The 16,622-nt window shown below is 38.5% G+C and overlaps 1 protein-coding gene across 1 annotated transcript in view; it reads left to right on the forward strand.

The window, feature by feature from the left end:
• The window catches only part of LOC117485845 (inactive dipeptidyl peptidase 10-like), a 96,866-nt gene that overhangs the window by 67,872 nt on the left and 12,372 nt on the right, over nucleotides 1–16,622 (forward strand). The window contains exons 10-18 of the mRNA XM_034134552.1: nucleotides 267–364; nucleotides 1,317–1,440; nucleotides 1,526–1,564; nucleotides 5,898–6,005; nucleotides 6,370–6,461; nucleotides 6,560–6,607; nucleotides 7,433–7,554; nucleotides 8,153–8,200; nucleotides 8,690–8,788. Coding sequence (XP_033990443.1) covers nucleotides 267–364; nucleotides 1,317–1,440; nucleotides 1,526–1,564; nucleotides 5,898–6,005; nucleotides 6,370–6,461; nucleotides 6,560–6,607; nucleotides 7,433–7,554; nucleotides 8,153–8,200; nucleotides 8,690–8,788 — 778 coding nt within the window. The remainder of the gene's footprint in view (nucleotides 1–266; nucleotides 365–1,316; nucleotides 1,441–1,525; nucleotides 1,565–5,897; nucleotides 6,006–6,369; nucleotides 6,462–6,559; nucleotides 6,608–7,432; nucleotides 7,555–8,152; nucleotides 8,201–8,689; nucleotides 8,789–16,622) is intronic.

A 16,622-nucleotide genomic window follows, 5' to 3' on the forward strand; every position in this document is an offset into this window, starting at 1 on the left:
ACAACTGACTTGCCCCAGGGCCTGCGCACTAAACAACAGCTCAGTTTGTTCTCTGTTTCTTATTCTCATTATATTCTCTGTTGAAGCCCAGCATTCTGCCATTGTTCAGTTGCTGCATATAAAAATAGACAACAGCGTGTAGAATAGAGAAGTGTTGCTCAGTGCTTATTGTTATCGCTACAGTGGATGCAGTGCATCATGGGTATTGCATCCATTGTGATTAGGCCTTTGAATTTAATTGCACGTTTGTATTGTTCTCCCTGCAGATGGGACAAATCAACCCCACTGTCAGACTGTATGTGGTCACTCTGGACGGCAGCTCCCTGACTACTGAGCTGAGACCTCCTGACAGCTTTGAAAAGAGGTATGATTACACACATCTTAAATATGCTTATTCAGAATCACCATCAGAATACCTTTATTCGTCCCACAGAGAGGAGATTTACATTGTTACAGCAAGTAAAGAGCCAAAGAAAGCTTGATATTAAATAAGAGGCATGCATATAAATATTAAAGATACAAGTAGAAGTTACAACATTTACAAAATACACTTCCAGTACCAGTAACAGTTGTGAGCTAGCAGTCAGGTGAGAGTATGTAAAGTAAGTAAATATTGCACAAATACAGATTTATTACAGAAGACGAATTGAATGATCTAACTAAGGGGTGCCATTAAATATATAATATTTATGAATACTATTTATATTGCAGATAAGAAGTATTTCGCAACAGGGGTGTTATAGTATTTGTTGTTATATGTGTGGGGGGTCTACCAGGGTGATTGTAAAGTCTGATGCTGCAGGAAGGACGGACCTTAGTAGTATTTTGTATTAGTTAGTGCTTGCGGTGGAAATTCCACACTTAATCACCTTCTGGTAAGAAAATAACAAATATACAAGCTTAAACCAAAGTTGTGTTATTGATTAAAGAATTTAACAGAATACATCATTATTTCCATCTGGAAAGGACAGATAACCCTACACCAATGTGTGCTTAAGAAATCTGACCCTGTTACACATAAATGCAATATTATTTATACAGAGGAGACAAAAGGGGCAGGGGGTCTCAGCTAGGGAATCCACATTACAGTCCCAAGAAGGTCCCCACCTTCTTGGGACTGTAATGTGGCAGACAGAAGGGGAAGCACAGCATGTTAATTATAACCCTAACATCCATATGATAATTGTCTGACAATGGTCAGGGCGACAACCTTCTGTCTGAGAACATTTCATAGCCAGGAAACCTTCATAGATATTGAATCACTGTAAATTCCCATCATAGTGCTCACTGATTAGTATTACTATGTGTTTTCCCAGTGAGTACTACGTCACCATGGTGAAGTGGGTGAGGCTGGACAGGCTGAGTGTGCGCTGGGTGAACCGGGCTCAGAACATGTCCATACTGTCCCTGTGTGATGTCACAACGGGGGACTGCACCAAGGTCAGGAGATTTGAATGTTGATAATTGTTTAATCATCCACAATGAATGATAGAAGTTTTGCACTGACTTGATCTTCCCAACTCAGAAACACGTGATGACTTCAGAGAAGTGGCTCGATCGTCAGGTGAGTGTTCAGAGGGGCTCCATTATCTTTGATAACCCTTTTTATTAGTCTATGAATGAACTGTTTAAGGCAGGGGTTCCCAACCTGTATTGTGCCAAGGACCGGCAGATACATACAATTTTTTTTGTCAATTTTAACTGATTTTAATATTTACTCACCAGCAGGTAGCAACAGAGACTAATTGTATGTAACAACCTGAACAAATACTAGAACAATATGCATCCAAAACATATTAACAACGTTTAAAACAAAAAAAGAACCGGTGTAATTTTTTTGTTTTTCGGAAAAACAGAAAAACGGAAAACCAAAAAACCGACGTTATTCAGTTTTTTAACCAAAACGGGAAAACAGATAAATCAACGTTTTGGTTTTGTTTGTATGATTTATGGATAATCCAGTGAATGCTGGGAAAACTAGGAGAAGACGCATTATGAAGGAGATGTCCGGTCGCCAGGGAGTGTGTGTGTGTGTGTGTGTGTGTGTGTGTGTGTGTGTGTGTGTGTGTGTGTGTGTGTGTGTGTGTGTGTGTGTGTGTGTGTGTGTGTGTGTGTGTGTGTGTGTGTGTGTGTGTGTGTGTGTGTGTGTGTGTGTGTGTGTGTGTGTGTGTGTGTGTGTGTGTGCGTGCGTGCGTGTGCGTGTGTGTGTGCTTTCCTTCTATAAAGCAGCTGCGGGCAGCAGATACTGTGAGAGTCCCGGACATGAATTCATAGATCAAGGCAGACTGGTTTACTCTCCTGTTTTGCCAATCCGGTGCTTAAACAAATAGCTCTACACCCCCGACATGTCCTTAAAATGAAGTCCGAGTTTGAAGTATATCTCAAATAATGTATGCACCACCATTTCCCCACATAAACATAACAGTCTGCAATGAAACGGTTGTCTCCTGTGTGCTCCTCTTCCTACTTGGCGCACCGGTAACTTTTTTGTGCGCACAAGAGGCTGAGACCTTAGGCTGAGCCGCCGAATCCCTCGGAACATCATAAAAGCCATTTTCAACTGTTTTCTGGTGGAAGTTTAACTAGGCTACTGGATGAAATAATATGACTGCTATTGGTGCGAAAATTATGATAAAATATTTTTATATATTTATAATTCTGCAAATATTACGATACGGCCCAGCAGTAACACCTCCGCGGCCCGGGGGTTGGGAACCCCTGGTTTAAGGCATCTATTCTCATAATGCACTGGGACACACTGGTCGGACTGGTAGTACTAAATGTGTGTCTGAATCCAATAATAGAAGTTATGTTTGAATATCATCAGGTTGTAAACAAATCTCCGTTAACATTATATGTGATTTTCTCTCAGCTCACGGCGACGCTGGGCGCAAGTTCTTGCAATGAAAGCAGCTAGCTTGTTGTGTTTCTATGGTTACCTCCCCTGCTAGCCTGCGCCGCTGAATTAGTTTGCGTCGAAGAGTCAGTGGCAATCAAGTTCAAAGTTGAAAGGATCTGATCAGTGCTCTGCAACCATTAGGAGTGCTGTGCACCGCTGAGGGAGCGCGTCGGTGCAGTTGGGCCGTGGGACCTCTGCTGATGTGAATGCAACCTAACATTTTGCCACTGTTAGCTAGCTTACATTCCGTCGGATAATTTTGTTATGTAAGTTTTCTAATTAAGTGCGGAAAGTGAACTTATTTTAACAATTAGAACAACACCACATTTTGAAAATATTGAGAAACACTGGGTTAAGGACAATGTTAGTGTTCAAAGGGAAAGTTTTCTGAATCTGAAATAACAGCCAAGAGTAAAAAAAGAATTGCAGTAAAAGAAATCCATCAAGAGCTACTTAAGAGTAGAGCAGATCAGAAAACAGGGAGGTTTTTTAATCAAAGTATGATGTATTAAAGAGGCAGTAGTTTGCTTTAGGGGTGTTCCCTTTCCTGTAGTGTGTTCTATATGTATTTGTGCATGTAAATGGTCTGCAAAGGCTAAAATCCCCTGTGTCACCATAGGGTGAAAAGAGGTGCTGCAGCACAGGCAGTATGAGAAAAATAAAGAGCTTTTTGAACATTAAAGCATGGAGACATGTCCCAGTAGAGACACTACATACTGATATACACCTGAACATCAGCAGGAGAGGACTCTTTAAAGTAGAGACACTACATACTGATATACACCTGAACATCAGCAGGAGAGGACTCTTTAAAGTAGAGACACTACATACTGATATACACCTGAACATCAGCAGGAGAGGACTCTTTAAAGTAGAGACACTACATACTGATATACACCTGAACATCAGCAGGAGAGGACTCTTTAAAGTAGAGACACTACATACTGATATACACCTGAACATCAGCAGGAGAGGACTCTTTAAAGTAGAGACACTACATACTGATATACACCTGAACATCAGCAGGAGAGGACTCTTTAAAGTAGAGACACTACATACTGATATACACCTGAACATCAGCAGGAGAGGACTCTTTAAAGTAGAGACACTACATACTGATATACACCTGAACATCAGCAGGAGAGGACTCTTTAAAGTAGAGACACTACATACTGATATACACCTGAACATCAGCAGGAGAGGACTCTTTAAAGTAGAGACACTACATACTGATATACACCTGAACATCAGCAGGAGAGGACTCTTTAAAGTAGAGACACTACATACTGATATACACCTGAACATCAGCAGGAGAGGACTCTTTAAAGTAGAGACACTACATACTGATATACACCTGAACATCAGCAGGAGAGGACTCTTTAAAGTAGAGACACTACATACTGATATACACCTGAACATCAGCAGGAGAGGACTCTTTAAAGTAGAGACACTACATACTGATATACACCTGAACATCAGCAGGAGAGGACTCTTTAAAGTAGAGACACTACATACTGATATACACCTGAACATCAGCAGGAGAGGACTCTTTAAAGTAGAGACACTACATACTGATATACACCTGAACATCAGCAGGAGAGGACTCTTTAAAGTAGAGACACTACATACTGATATACACCTGAACATCAGCAGGAGAGGACTCTTTAAAGTAGAGACACTACATACTGATATACACCTGAACATCAGCAGGAGAGGACTCTTTAAAGTAGAGACACTACATACTGATATACACCTGAACATCAGCAGGAGAGGACTCTTTAAAGTAGAGACACTACATACTGATATACACCTGAACATCAGCAGGAGAGGACTCTTTAAAGTAGAGACACTACATACTGATATACACCTGAACATCAGCAGGAGAGGACTCTTTAAAGTAGAGACACTACATACTGATATACACCTGAACATCAGCAGGAGAGGACTCTTTAAAGTAGAGACACTAGATACTGATATACACCTGAACATCAGCAGGAGAGGACTCTTTAAAGTAGAGACACTACATACTGATATACACCTGAACATCAGCAGGAGAGGACTCTTTAAAGTAGAGACACTACATACTGATATACACCTGAACATCAGCAGGAGAGGACTCTTTAAAGTAGAGACACTACATACTGAGATACACCTGAACATCAGCAGGAGAGGACTCTTTAAAGTAGAGACACTACATACTGATATACACCTGAACATCAGCAGGAGAGGACTCTTTAAAGTAGAGACACTACATACTGATATACACCTGAACATCAGCAGGAGAGGACTCTTTAAAGTAGAGACACTACATACTGATATACACCTGAACATCAGCAGGAGAGGACTCTTTAAAGTAGAGACACTACATACTGATATACACCTGAACATCAGCAAGAGAGGACTCTTTAAAGTAGAGACACTACATACTGATATACACCTGAACATCAGCAGGAGAGGACTCTTTAAAGTAGAGGCACTACATACTGATATACACCTGAACATCAGCAGGAGAGGACTGTTTAAAGTAGAGACACTACATACTGATATACACCTGAACATCAGCAAGAGAGGACTCTTTAAAGTAGAGACACTACATACTGATATACACCTGAACATCAGCAGGAGAGGACTCTTTAAAGTAGAGACACTACATACTGATATACACCTGAACATCAGCAGGAGAGGACTCTTTAAAGTAGAGACACTACATACTGATATACACCTGAACATCAGCAGGAGAGGACTCTTTAAAGTAGAGACACTACATACTGATATACACCTGAACATCAGCAGGATATGTCTTCTCATGGCAAACTACAAAAGCTAGAAAGCAGCCTGTAGCTTTTTGAACTCAGGACATGAAAATGTGTTTTACATTTTCATTTAACCCACTAATAAAAACATTTAACATGCAACTGTTTCTGGTTCCCTGTTCCAGGAGCTTGTTGTTCTACTAAAGCAACAACTATTAATGGCAGTTTCTATCATTTTTTCCCAGAATGAAGAGCCAGTATTTTCCATGGATTGTACAACATTCTTCATCACTTTGCCATTAAAACAAGGTGGCCACGGGACATTCAACCACATCACCATGATCTCTAACCAAGTAAAACTACTACTAACTTTTAATGAAATGAATCCAATCATTGAGGTGCTTTAACTGTTAAATGTGTATTTCTTCTTTTAGTCCTCTTATCTCTCCCAAAGGCCTTTACATTATTAATACTGTTCATATGATTCTATTTTAAATGATATTCTTACTACATTTACTGAAACACCAGTGGATTAGGAATAACTGAATGAGAGTTGTACATTAGATGAACCGGAGGCTCTGCAGACTCATTTCATCTCTCCAGAGATAATGAGTGGAACAAGAGTTTGAGATTGAAAGTAAGAGCTGGGTGAAATTAAAGAAAACCTCAGCATGTAGGGCATGTGAGGTGATGTTAACCTGCTGTGCTGCTCCTCAGTCTGAAGGTCAAGAGGTCAACCTGCGCCACCTCACCTCAGGAAGCTGGGAGGTGTCTCACATTCTGGCCTATGATGAGAACACACACTCAGTGTAAGCAGCCGTTATTGACACCATACAACACAAAGTGGTATATTTATGTATAATTCAATATAAACTTGGGAATAAAAGGTTAATTTGATGTTTTTCAGATACTTTCTGAGTTCAGAGGAAGGGTCAACCCAACAACAATTGTACAGGTAATATATCCACATACATTAGATGGGGAAAAAGTATTGTTTTTATTGACAAACATTTTGACATTTTAGGGAATTCAGTTATTTGCTTTTTTGCTGAGAGTTGGATCAACACCACTCTCAATGAGATCTTTATTGTCATATTAGAGAACAAAATGGTTTTAACTATTTTGTTTTGCCCTAACAAGTGAGTTTTATAGACTAGTTTCCATCTGATTGAAGCGCACATTTAAGAACTATTTTTGTAAATCTGCAAAAGAAAATAAATAATATGCATTTCCATGAACTCCTGTTACGTGAATATGAGGAGTTGGTCCATAAAGATAAACAGCTGGGGGCGATAAAGCTGCTATTAAGCCACGGAGGAAGAGGGTTTAAGGAACTGATTTAATCCAATCAGCAACAGCCAACTCTCAACCATTAGAAAATGACAGTATGCAGAGAATATTATGTAAATATGTTGTTATGTCTGTTTCACGTATACAGACACAGGATGTCTCTCCTAGCATCATGTATACTTAAATTCCATAAATTAAAAACACATTTTCATTGAGTTTGTCTTATCCTGCCGGTTAGAAACTGATTGTTTTGTTTTTTTATATGTTACTTGTTAGACGCTTTTATCCAAAGCGACTTACATACTCAATACTGTGGGCAATCCCCACAGGAGCAATTTGGGGTGAAGTGTCTCAGGGACACAACGACATGCTGACTGCAGTGGGACTCAAACTTGCTATCCTCTGATTCGATGATCAGCGCATTAACCCACTGCGCCACACGCCTCCCATTGTGTGAGAAGATTTCAATCAGCTTCTCTCATCCTCACAGAGTCTCCACTGTGGACCCGTTTCATAAAGAGTGCCTCTCCTGCGCTCTCTTCAAATCAAAGTGCTCGTACTACGACGCCTCCATCAGCCCTCAGTATCAGAACGTCCTGCTGAACGGCAGAGGTACCACTGTGACCGGCTGTGACATCATCACTGTGTGACACTAACTCACAGCAGCTTCTACTTTGGTTCACTTTTAACACACTCACATTGGTCATTTTGTCACAAAGGCAAGGCCCTTTTATATTGCACTTCAAAGTGCTATATAAAAATGAAAGACATTAAAAGCATAAAACACATTATAAACATTAAAAAGCTAAGATAATAAAACATGAATAACACAGGTACATGAATACAAGTTACAGTGCAGTGGAAGATGTGAATACACAAAGGTTAAATCATTAGTAAATACTCTTTGTACCTTTATTATGTTCTGTATGAGTGTTCTCCATTCATCATGTTTGCTAAGTTGACTCGGTGTATCACATGTATTTATTCATGCAGGCTGAAATATTATTTTAACAAAATATCTCTTCTGTCTTTATCTCACATATAAGAGTTCTAACAGAAAACTATAATTACATAAAAATGTACAATCTGCAGCCTATTGCCTCATCAATTTATGATATGTTCTTATTTTTTATTTGTTCAGTTTCACTGTCTCAGAAACACTTAACATCTTTGATAAAATATGTGATACAGTTTCATTTTTTCCCTCCAGGTCCTGGAATACCCAGAACTACTTTTCACAGACTGAGTGATATGACCAGTAAGTACTCAGTACTAAGAACCTATTTACTGTTTAGTTATTTTACCAAATTGCATCAGGTATAGTTATGTATTATAGATGCAAATGTTTGCCAGTATGCCAAAAAAGAGAATTAATCAAATGTTGGGAAATTGAGTGACTAAAATCAGCTGAGATAAAGCGCTAAATCAACAGAAGATGTTTACAGTACTTATGACCCCAACCCTTCCCCCACTCACACAGGCTCACCATTGGAAGTTACTTTTTGTATTCTCATCATATCACATCTTTAGTTTCTATGCTGATTTGTACTTTACATTTGTCTAACAGTTTCTTGTCTAGCTGATTGTAAGTATGTTTGACATATACATGTTTTCATCATTTCTCAACAGCTTATAGGCTAGCAGGAAATGAAATGAATAAGTGATTCAGAACTCTCCATTGTTAGTGTTGCAGCTTCCAGTTTTCTTCAAACTAAAGTAGTTATAATTCTGGCCCTTTTTTTCACAGAGCACAAGACTGTTGAGGCCAACACGGTGCTAAGACTTGCTCTCAAAAACAGGAGAATGCCAAAGTGGGAAAGAAGAATTGTACAAATCAACAACTTTGGTATGACATTGCAATCATATTTAACAATGTGCAAGACTTTAATATGTTTATTTTATTATTTACCTTGCTTCATGTTATCATTATTACCACCACTATCACCACGTATCATCCAACTCGTTGTTATCTTTATTCTTTTTTACATTACAGAGTTATAAAATGGGCTCTGAAGAACCAACTTTATGTTAAAATTCAGTATTGCAACCCATCATATAACGGCTAGATATAGCATTACATAATGATTACTCTTCATTTAGCAGGACCTCAAAATGTATCAAATGACAATTAATGACAACAGTGATAAACATCCATGCTGACTCGTGCATGTTAATGACAGGTGTCGTGTCGTGACAGCATTATGCACATCCCCTTCAGAAAAAAGAGTATTGGCATAAGTGACTTTATCTGTCAATGTAACTCAAGGCGTTAAAACAGGTCAAGAAGATCACATTACTGTGATGAGCTATCGTTCTGAGCACAGTCAGGGCCGCCGCTTGCGGACAGGCAAGGCAGGCAACTGCTTGGGGCCCAGGACCAGAAGTTGGCCCCCAAAGAAGGTAGATTAAGAAGGTCCACAGCAACGATAACATGAAACACCCTTTAATTTACTGCAACGACATGTCGGGAAACCCCCTCAAGGCGGCCCCATGCATAGCGCGCCGTAAAATGCTGCTTCTTATCTTAAATTTCGTTGCCTTGCTCCGCTCCGGGGGCTGTGCGTGGTGATGAGAAGCTGGTTCGAGGGGCCCCCAGTGAATGTTTGCCTAGGGCCCCCACAGACTCTAGAGTCTGCACTGAGCACAGTCACTATATTTTGGCTAAAATGGGAACGTACACAGCAATCCCAAGCAAAGTGCTCCACCTAAAGTATTTAACATCTTCTATTATCTGTCAAGTTTACAGTCCTTGGTCCTTTGTCCCCTGCAATACTGACTAGTCACAAGGTCAGCGGCAGCAAATAAAGACATATTAGTACATAACTAAGCTGCTTGAGACTTTTTGACTGTGTTGGTACTCAGTTAAAATTGAACTCCAATTCAGCAAACATGTTTTAGAGAAATATAAAATGTAATCACCTAAATATCTTTTTTGTATTTGCTATCCACAAGTGTACAGTACATGTAAAAAAAAAAACACATTTTTGGAACAAATATGTGGCCAAGATATCAGCCTTGCAGGAAATAATCTACCTTGGAAATTAGGTTTTTCCAGTCCTCCACCAATGAAACCTTAGTTTCTTTTTAACATGGTACTGAGCGAACTAGAACCCGTTGACTTGCTGGTGACAGTAATAGTTTGCAGGACAGTACCCGCCCATCATCGGGACAATCAGGATCAGTCACATCTATACAGTACGTCAGATATGCAGATCCGGATACACAGCACAGAGCTAACAGGTGCAGCTCTTTGAGATGATTATGAAACAGACCTGGAATCAGAAAGGCAGCCATATATTGTTTCAATTAGAGGGGACAGTTTGCCATATGGCTTCCTTTCTCCAATCTGTGTTCACAATTAGAGACAATGTAAAACAGATTAAAGGCCTTTTGAGTAGAAACACAGTCACCTGGGAGTCCTGTCATTAAAACTCAGACAGGCCTGTTTCCCATCAACAACCATGTTCTTTTCAGGAGTACTGTGGGGGTTCAATCCCAGCTCCAGGAAGTGAGTCAGGTGTTGAAGCAAATTTGACTAGTGGCCAAACGGTGGTACAACACTTCTGTGTCAGTTTGTGACATCATTGGGCAAAAAAATTATGCTCCACTGAGCAACTTTGATATCAATGAACAAGGCCCTGCCTTTTCTCTGTATACATCCATAGTCAGGGTTGGGTTGTAACGAAATGTAACGACGTTACGTAATCAGAATATAAAAATCAAGTAACTGTATTCTATGGAAGCCTGTTTGCGCCACAGGAAAAAATAAAAATAAATCCTGTAAGTCAATATATTGACTTAGCTATCTCAATATATTGAGTTATATATATATTTTTGCATTGAAACAATTATGTCAAATACAGAATAAGGCACATAGACATCAATGTTCATCATATAAGCGGTACAACTTCATATTAAGGTACACAAATTCACCATCAACTAGTTGTTAATTAACATGCATATTAGCAGTATAATGGCTCTTTATTAGTCATTATAAAACACGTATTAATGCCTGATTCTACATGACCATATTCTACAAGTAATCTGTGTATGTTACACTTGCATGTATGAGATCATTAAGTGCCTTGTAACTTATTTTTTTATAGTTTCACTCCGTTTGAATGTCAGTGGACTGCAAATAAGTCAATAAAGGAGCATGGCTGCTCATTCCCTGGCTCTCAAAAGAGTTTGGCTGGCTGTTTAATCTATGAGACAGTAACACATAGAGAGAACAGTACACCTGTTGTGTAAGTACATACAAGCAGGTCACACAGTATGATCATAAATACATAAACTCTGTTAAAAATCAGTTTCTATTAAAAAGTACAGGCTGCATATGTGTTCTCAGCCTTGGAGAAACTTGACATGTTTTGGTATGTGTCTGAACCTCTCTTTAGTGGTTCATTAATAAAACAGACATTTCAACGTGAGCCTACTTTGTTCATGTGCTGTTGAGGTTAATTTCAGTAGTTGTGTGCTATAATGTATTTACAAAGTGTGAAGAGGAGGCAACTTTAGAATACTTAGTCAAACTACTAGCTTATTGGTTATGAACAAGACTTCACTTTAGAATAGGGAAGATGTTCTTAGATAGAAATACCTAATTTTGACATATTGAGGAGAGCATATTAAGACCAAAGCTCATGTACAACAACTTCCTTACTTGCAATAACTAAGGACTAATTAGAGGGTTATTGAGGAAAAACTCTAAGTCAATATATTGAGATAGTAAGTCAATATATTGAGATAGTAAGTCAATATATTGAGATAGTAAGTCAATATATTGAGATAGCTAAGTCAATATATTGAGATAGTAAGTCAATATATTGAGATAGTAAGTCAATATATTGAGATAGTAAGTCAATATATTGAGATAGCTAAGTCAATATATTGAGATAGTAAGTCAATATATTGAGATAGTAAGTCAATATATTAAGATAGCTAAGTCAATATATTGAGATAGTAAGTCAATATATTGATGCAGCGTGTCTGTGAGGCCACGCAGATGAGAGAGAGAGATCTCTTAGTTAGAAACGGAGATGGTTCGATAAAATGTTCAAGATAACGTTTATGTAGCATTTCTTTATTGTTGAAATGATGACATTTCATAACCAACCTGGTCTCACCAGAATGCGTGACTCCACCACGACTCCTTAACACCGCAGTGCGTGGTGGAGTCACGAACTTTGCTACATTTACGTGTCTGCACCACGCAAACAACCCCAATGTAAAGTGAATGAGGCTCCTTTGTCGTGGTGCACACACGCATTTCTACAATGTCCCGCAGTGAGCTTTTATTCTATAAAACGTTTTTAAAATCTACTTTATAGCTTGTAGTAACTCACGGGAGGCTTCTTTTATTTTATTTGTATTCATAATCATTTTTATTTTTCGTCAGAATGTATTATGGTGCATTTATTTACCATTATTTACCAAACACAGTGCATTGTGTGTAATACAACTGTGATTTTTATTAAATTAGTTCGTTTTTAAGGAAGGCCAGAGCTTCAGCTGTGTCAAATAGATTGTTCCCTTTAGTTAACGTTATTTAAAAGATAATTATATTCCTATTTGATCATGTCCCCTTTATTGTATTATGGACCCAAAGAGCGATGAGCGTCCATTCCCATTGGATAACGGAGGATTTTACACCCGGAAGTAAGTATTCTCCTTACTGTCGATTGATTTTATTTACAGTGATATCTGCACTACTCATCGACTCAAAAACACCAGATTATCCTTGTTAATTACACAACATTGATTGGTTTAAATTGTGTGCAATGCTTTTGTATTTTCCCCTTTCGATTCGGAGAAACAAATATTTGTTCATAGTGTGTGGATGGCAGAAGACACTACACTACCCAGAATCCTCAGCTATGGGACTACACCATGTGCTTAGAACGTGTCCTACCCCCCCCCCCCCCCCCTTAGGTCACAGGCTCCTCCAACAGTGCAACACAATAAAACAGATACACAGAAAAAATAGTGCAGTAAATACAAAAAGAAAAATAGTAAAATAGTAAAAAGTGAAATAGTGCAATAGGAGTCTATATACAAGTGATTGGAATATGATATATTAGATAAATAATTTCTAAGTAGCAGCCAGATGAATGTTATGGATGTTGTTTCAAAGTTCAGGTGTTTAATAGTCTTATGGCCTGTGGGATGAAGCTGTCCCTGAGTCTGGTGGTTTTAGTCCGGATGCTGCGGTACCGCCTGCCAGACGGCAGCAGACAGAACAGTTTGTGGCTGGGGTGATGGGGGTCTTTTATAACCCTGAGGGCTTTCTTTAAGGTTAACCTGGTATTTTTACTCCACTACATTTATTTTAGTTACTTTACAGATTTGGATTAATGATGTGAAATATAAACAACCCTTAAATCAGACTTTAGTTACACCTGAGTAAAATTCAGTGAAGGTGATTGTCAAGTGCCAACAATCAGGAGATATTTGGTAGTGGGTGCTTGAGAAGGCTAAATATTTATCTGCAGATCCCTATAAAGTATATTCATTACTCGTTATTCTCTACTAATAGTTAATTGAAAACTGTATATAATGGCTATTTTGCACATCCCTTTCAAGATTTCAAGATTTTCTAAGGTTCATTGACATATCATATACACAACTACAGTGTAGTTATGCAATGCATGAAAAACTTGGGTCACAGGTTCCTCAACAGTGCATTACAAGACATCTATCGATATCTGTGTACCTCCACCATTAAACATATTCTGCACATTTCTTATACTATCTACATACATCTTATAAGAGTATAATTAATATGTATAATATCAGTTAAAATAAGTGCTTCAACATAGTTAACATTGCAGGAAAGTTGATTGTCAAGTTCCAAAACAAACCATGCAATATATTAGACGTTAAGTACTTTGTCAGGCTTAATATCTGTAGATACCCCCAAAGCTTTTTTCTTATTTAAAAGAAGACCTTAACCTAAAGTATTCTTTAATGTTTAAATAAAGCCTTATTAGTTTGTCTGTTTTGCACATCCTCCTATCAGGCACTAAACTGTTTTATTGTAGAGATCACTTACAGTATCTTCTTGATATTTTCTATTCTATATTATTTCTATCATTGACCTTCCACTTTCCCACTATATTAAGAGTATGTACTCTTAATATTTAAATGTTTTCATCAAATATAACACATTCAAAAGTGCTTTACAAAAATGAAAGACATTAAGAAAAAGGCATTTTAAAACAGTCATTAAAAAGCAACACAATCTACCTGCATTGCAATTACTCTACACGTGTAATAACGTGCTTTAACCAGTAGGAGGTGCGGGTTAAAAAGCTGTCAAGTTTACAGTGTTAACAAAATAAAATATACTGCTGTTTCTGGTTTAGTTTACGACGGATATATTCTGTTATTGTTTTGATATTTGTAACACAAAAGCGATGTAAAAAAACCCACAGCAACACAGAAAAGATGGTCTTAACATGACCCAGCGGTCTAGTAGTTAATAAAAAACAATAATATCAAAAAATTGTGAAATTAAAACCGAACGGTAAAAGAATAGTTTCCGGTCTATTCTGAGGCCCGATCTCTGTAGATAAATAAAGAACTACGACAGATGTGTAATGTTTAATGCAGCCAAACCATTCATTACAATGCATTCATGTGATGACTTTCAAAGAGTAGCTTGAGGCAAAGCGGAACAATAGCTGAGGATTCTGGGTAGTGTAGTGTCTTCGGCCATCCTAAACTCTGAACACATATTTGTTTCTCCGAATCGAAGGGGAAAATTACAAAAGCATTGCACACAATTTAAACCAATCAATGTTGTGTAATTAACAAGGATAATCTGGTGTTTTTGAGTTGATGAGTAGTGCTGATATCACTGTAAAATCAATCGACAGTAAGGAGAATACTTACTTCCGGGTGTAAAATCCTCCGTTATCCAATGGGAATGGACGCTCACATTGCTCTCTGTGTCCGTAATACAATAAAGGGGACATGATCAAATAGGAATATAATTATCTTTTAAATAACGTTAAGTAAAGGGAACAATCTATTTTACACAGCTGAAGCTCTGGCCTTCCTTAAAAACGAACTAATTTAATAAAAATCACAGTTGTATTACACACAATGCACTGTTTTTTGAGAACAAAAATTCGTAACTAATGCACCATAATACATTCTGACGAAAAATAAAAATGATTATGAATACAAATAAAATAAAAGAAGCCTCCCGTGAGTTACTACAAGCTTTAAAGTAGATTTTAAAAACGTTTTATAGAATAAAAGCTCACTGCGGGACGTTGTAGAAATGCGTGTGTGCACCACGACAAAGGAGCCTCATTCACTTTACATTGGGGTTGTTTGCGTGGTGCAGACACGTAAATGTAGCAAAGTGCGTGACTCCACCACGCACTGCGGTGTTAAGGAGTCGTGGTGGAGTCACGCATTCTGGTGAGACCAGGTTGTTCATAACGGGATAAAGTCAAAGTGAATGGCCTGCTGCTGCTGAATGCATGGGGCAAGTGACTGGAAAAAGTTTTAAAAGTTATTACAACGTTTCAGATAATAATAATACTAATAATAATAATGAATAATAATTCATTATATTTAGAGGCGCCTTTCAAAGCACCCAAGGACACCTTACAATTCATAACATATTCTAAGGAAAGGTTTAAGACGGTACAAAAGGACTATAACAGGGAACATGTTGGGAAACAGGAGACATAGCACTACAGTGAGTAGGCTGATCTGAACAGGTGGGTTTTGAGGAGTGACGTGAATGTGGTGTGTCAGACTGTCGGATGTGAAGGGGGAGAGAGTTCCATGGGAGCAGCTAAAAGCCAGAGCCCCCATTGTGACTAGGCGGGGGGTCGGGACAGTTAGCAGGCCAGCAGAGGAGAAGCGGAGGGAGCGAGAGGGGGTAGGAGGTCAGCCAGACAGGTGGGGGCCAGGTTGTGGAGGGGTTTGAATGTGAGCAGGACGGTTTCAAGGTTCAAGGTTCTTTATTGTCAATCTGACATAGCTACAGAGTAATTATGTAGTTGAAAATCTTATGTCACAGGCTTCTCCAACAATGCAACATAATAACATAATAACAATAAGAGCAAGAGCAATACAAAAAGAAAAATAGTTATAATAAAGTGATGATGTGGAATAGTGCAGTACAAGTCTTTTTGAAGTCTATCCGGTATTTTACAGGTAGCCAATGCAGACGGATGAGGATGGGGGTGATGTGGTCAGAGGACTTGGTGCGGGTGATGATTCGGGCAGCAGAGTTCTTAATGATTTGAAGTTTATTGAGGAGTTTGATGGGAAGGCCTGAGAGCATGGTATTACAATAGTCAATACGGGATGTGACGAATGCATGAACCAGGACTTCAGTGCTGGATTGAGACAGGAGTCTGGAGAAGAATGCAGTCCGGGTGATGTTTTTTATGTGGGGTGCAAATGAGAGGGAGCTGTCCAGAATGACACCAAGATGTTGTGTTTGAGTTGTGCTCTTGATAAGCCATTAAAATAGTAAAATAAGTGTCTCCTGTACACCAAAACATACCCATCTGTTATGGAAAAAGAAAGTATTCCAAAAGTATTCTGTATCTGAATACGTTACCTTTTTAAGACACGTAACTGTATTCGGATTCGGATTACTTTCAGAGCCATGTATTCAGTATTCAGGCACTAATTACATTTACAAAGTAACC

Source organism: Trematomus bernacchii, unplaced genomic scaffold (genome assembly GCF_902827165.1).
Source record: "Trematomus bernacchii unplaced genomic scaffold, fTreBer1.1, whole genome shotgun sequence".
NCBI lineage: Eukaryota > Metazoa > Chordata > Actinopteri > Perciformes > Nototheniidae > Trematomus > Trematomus bernacchii.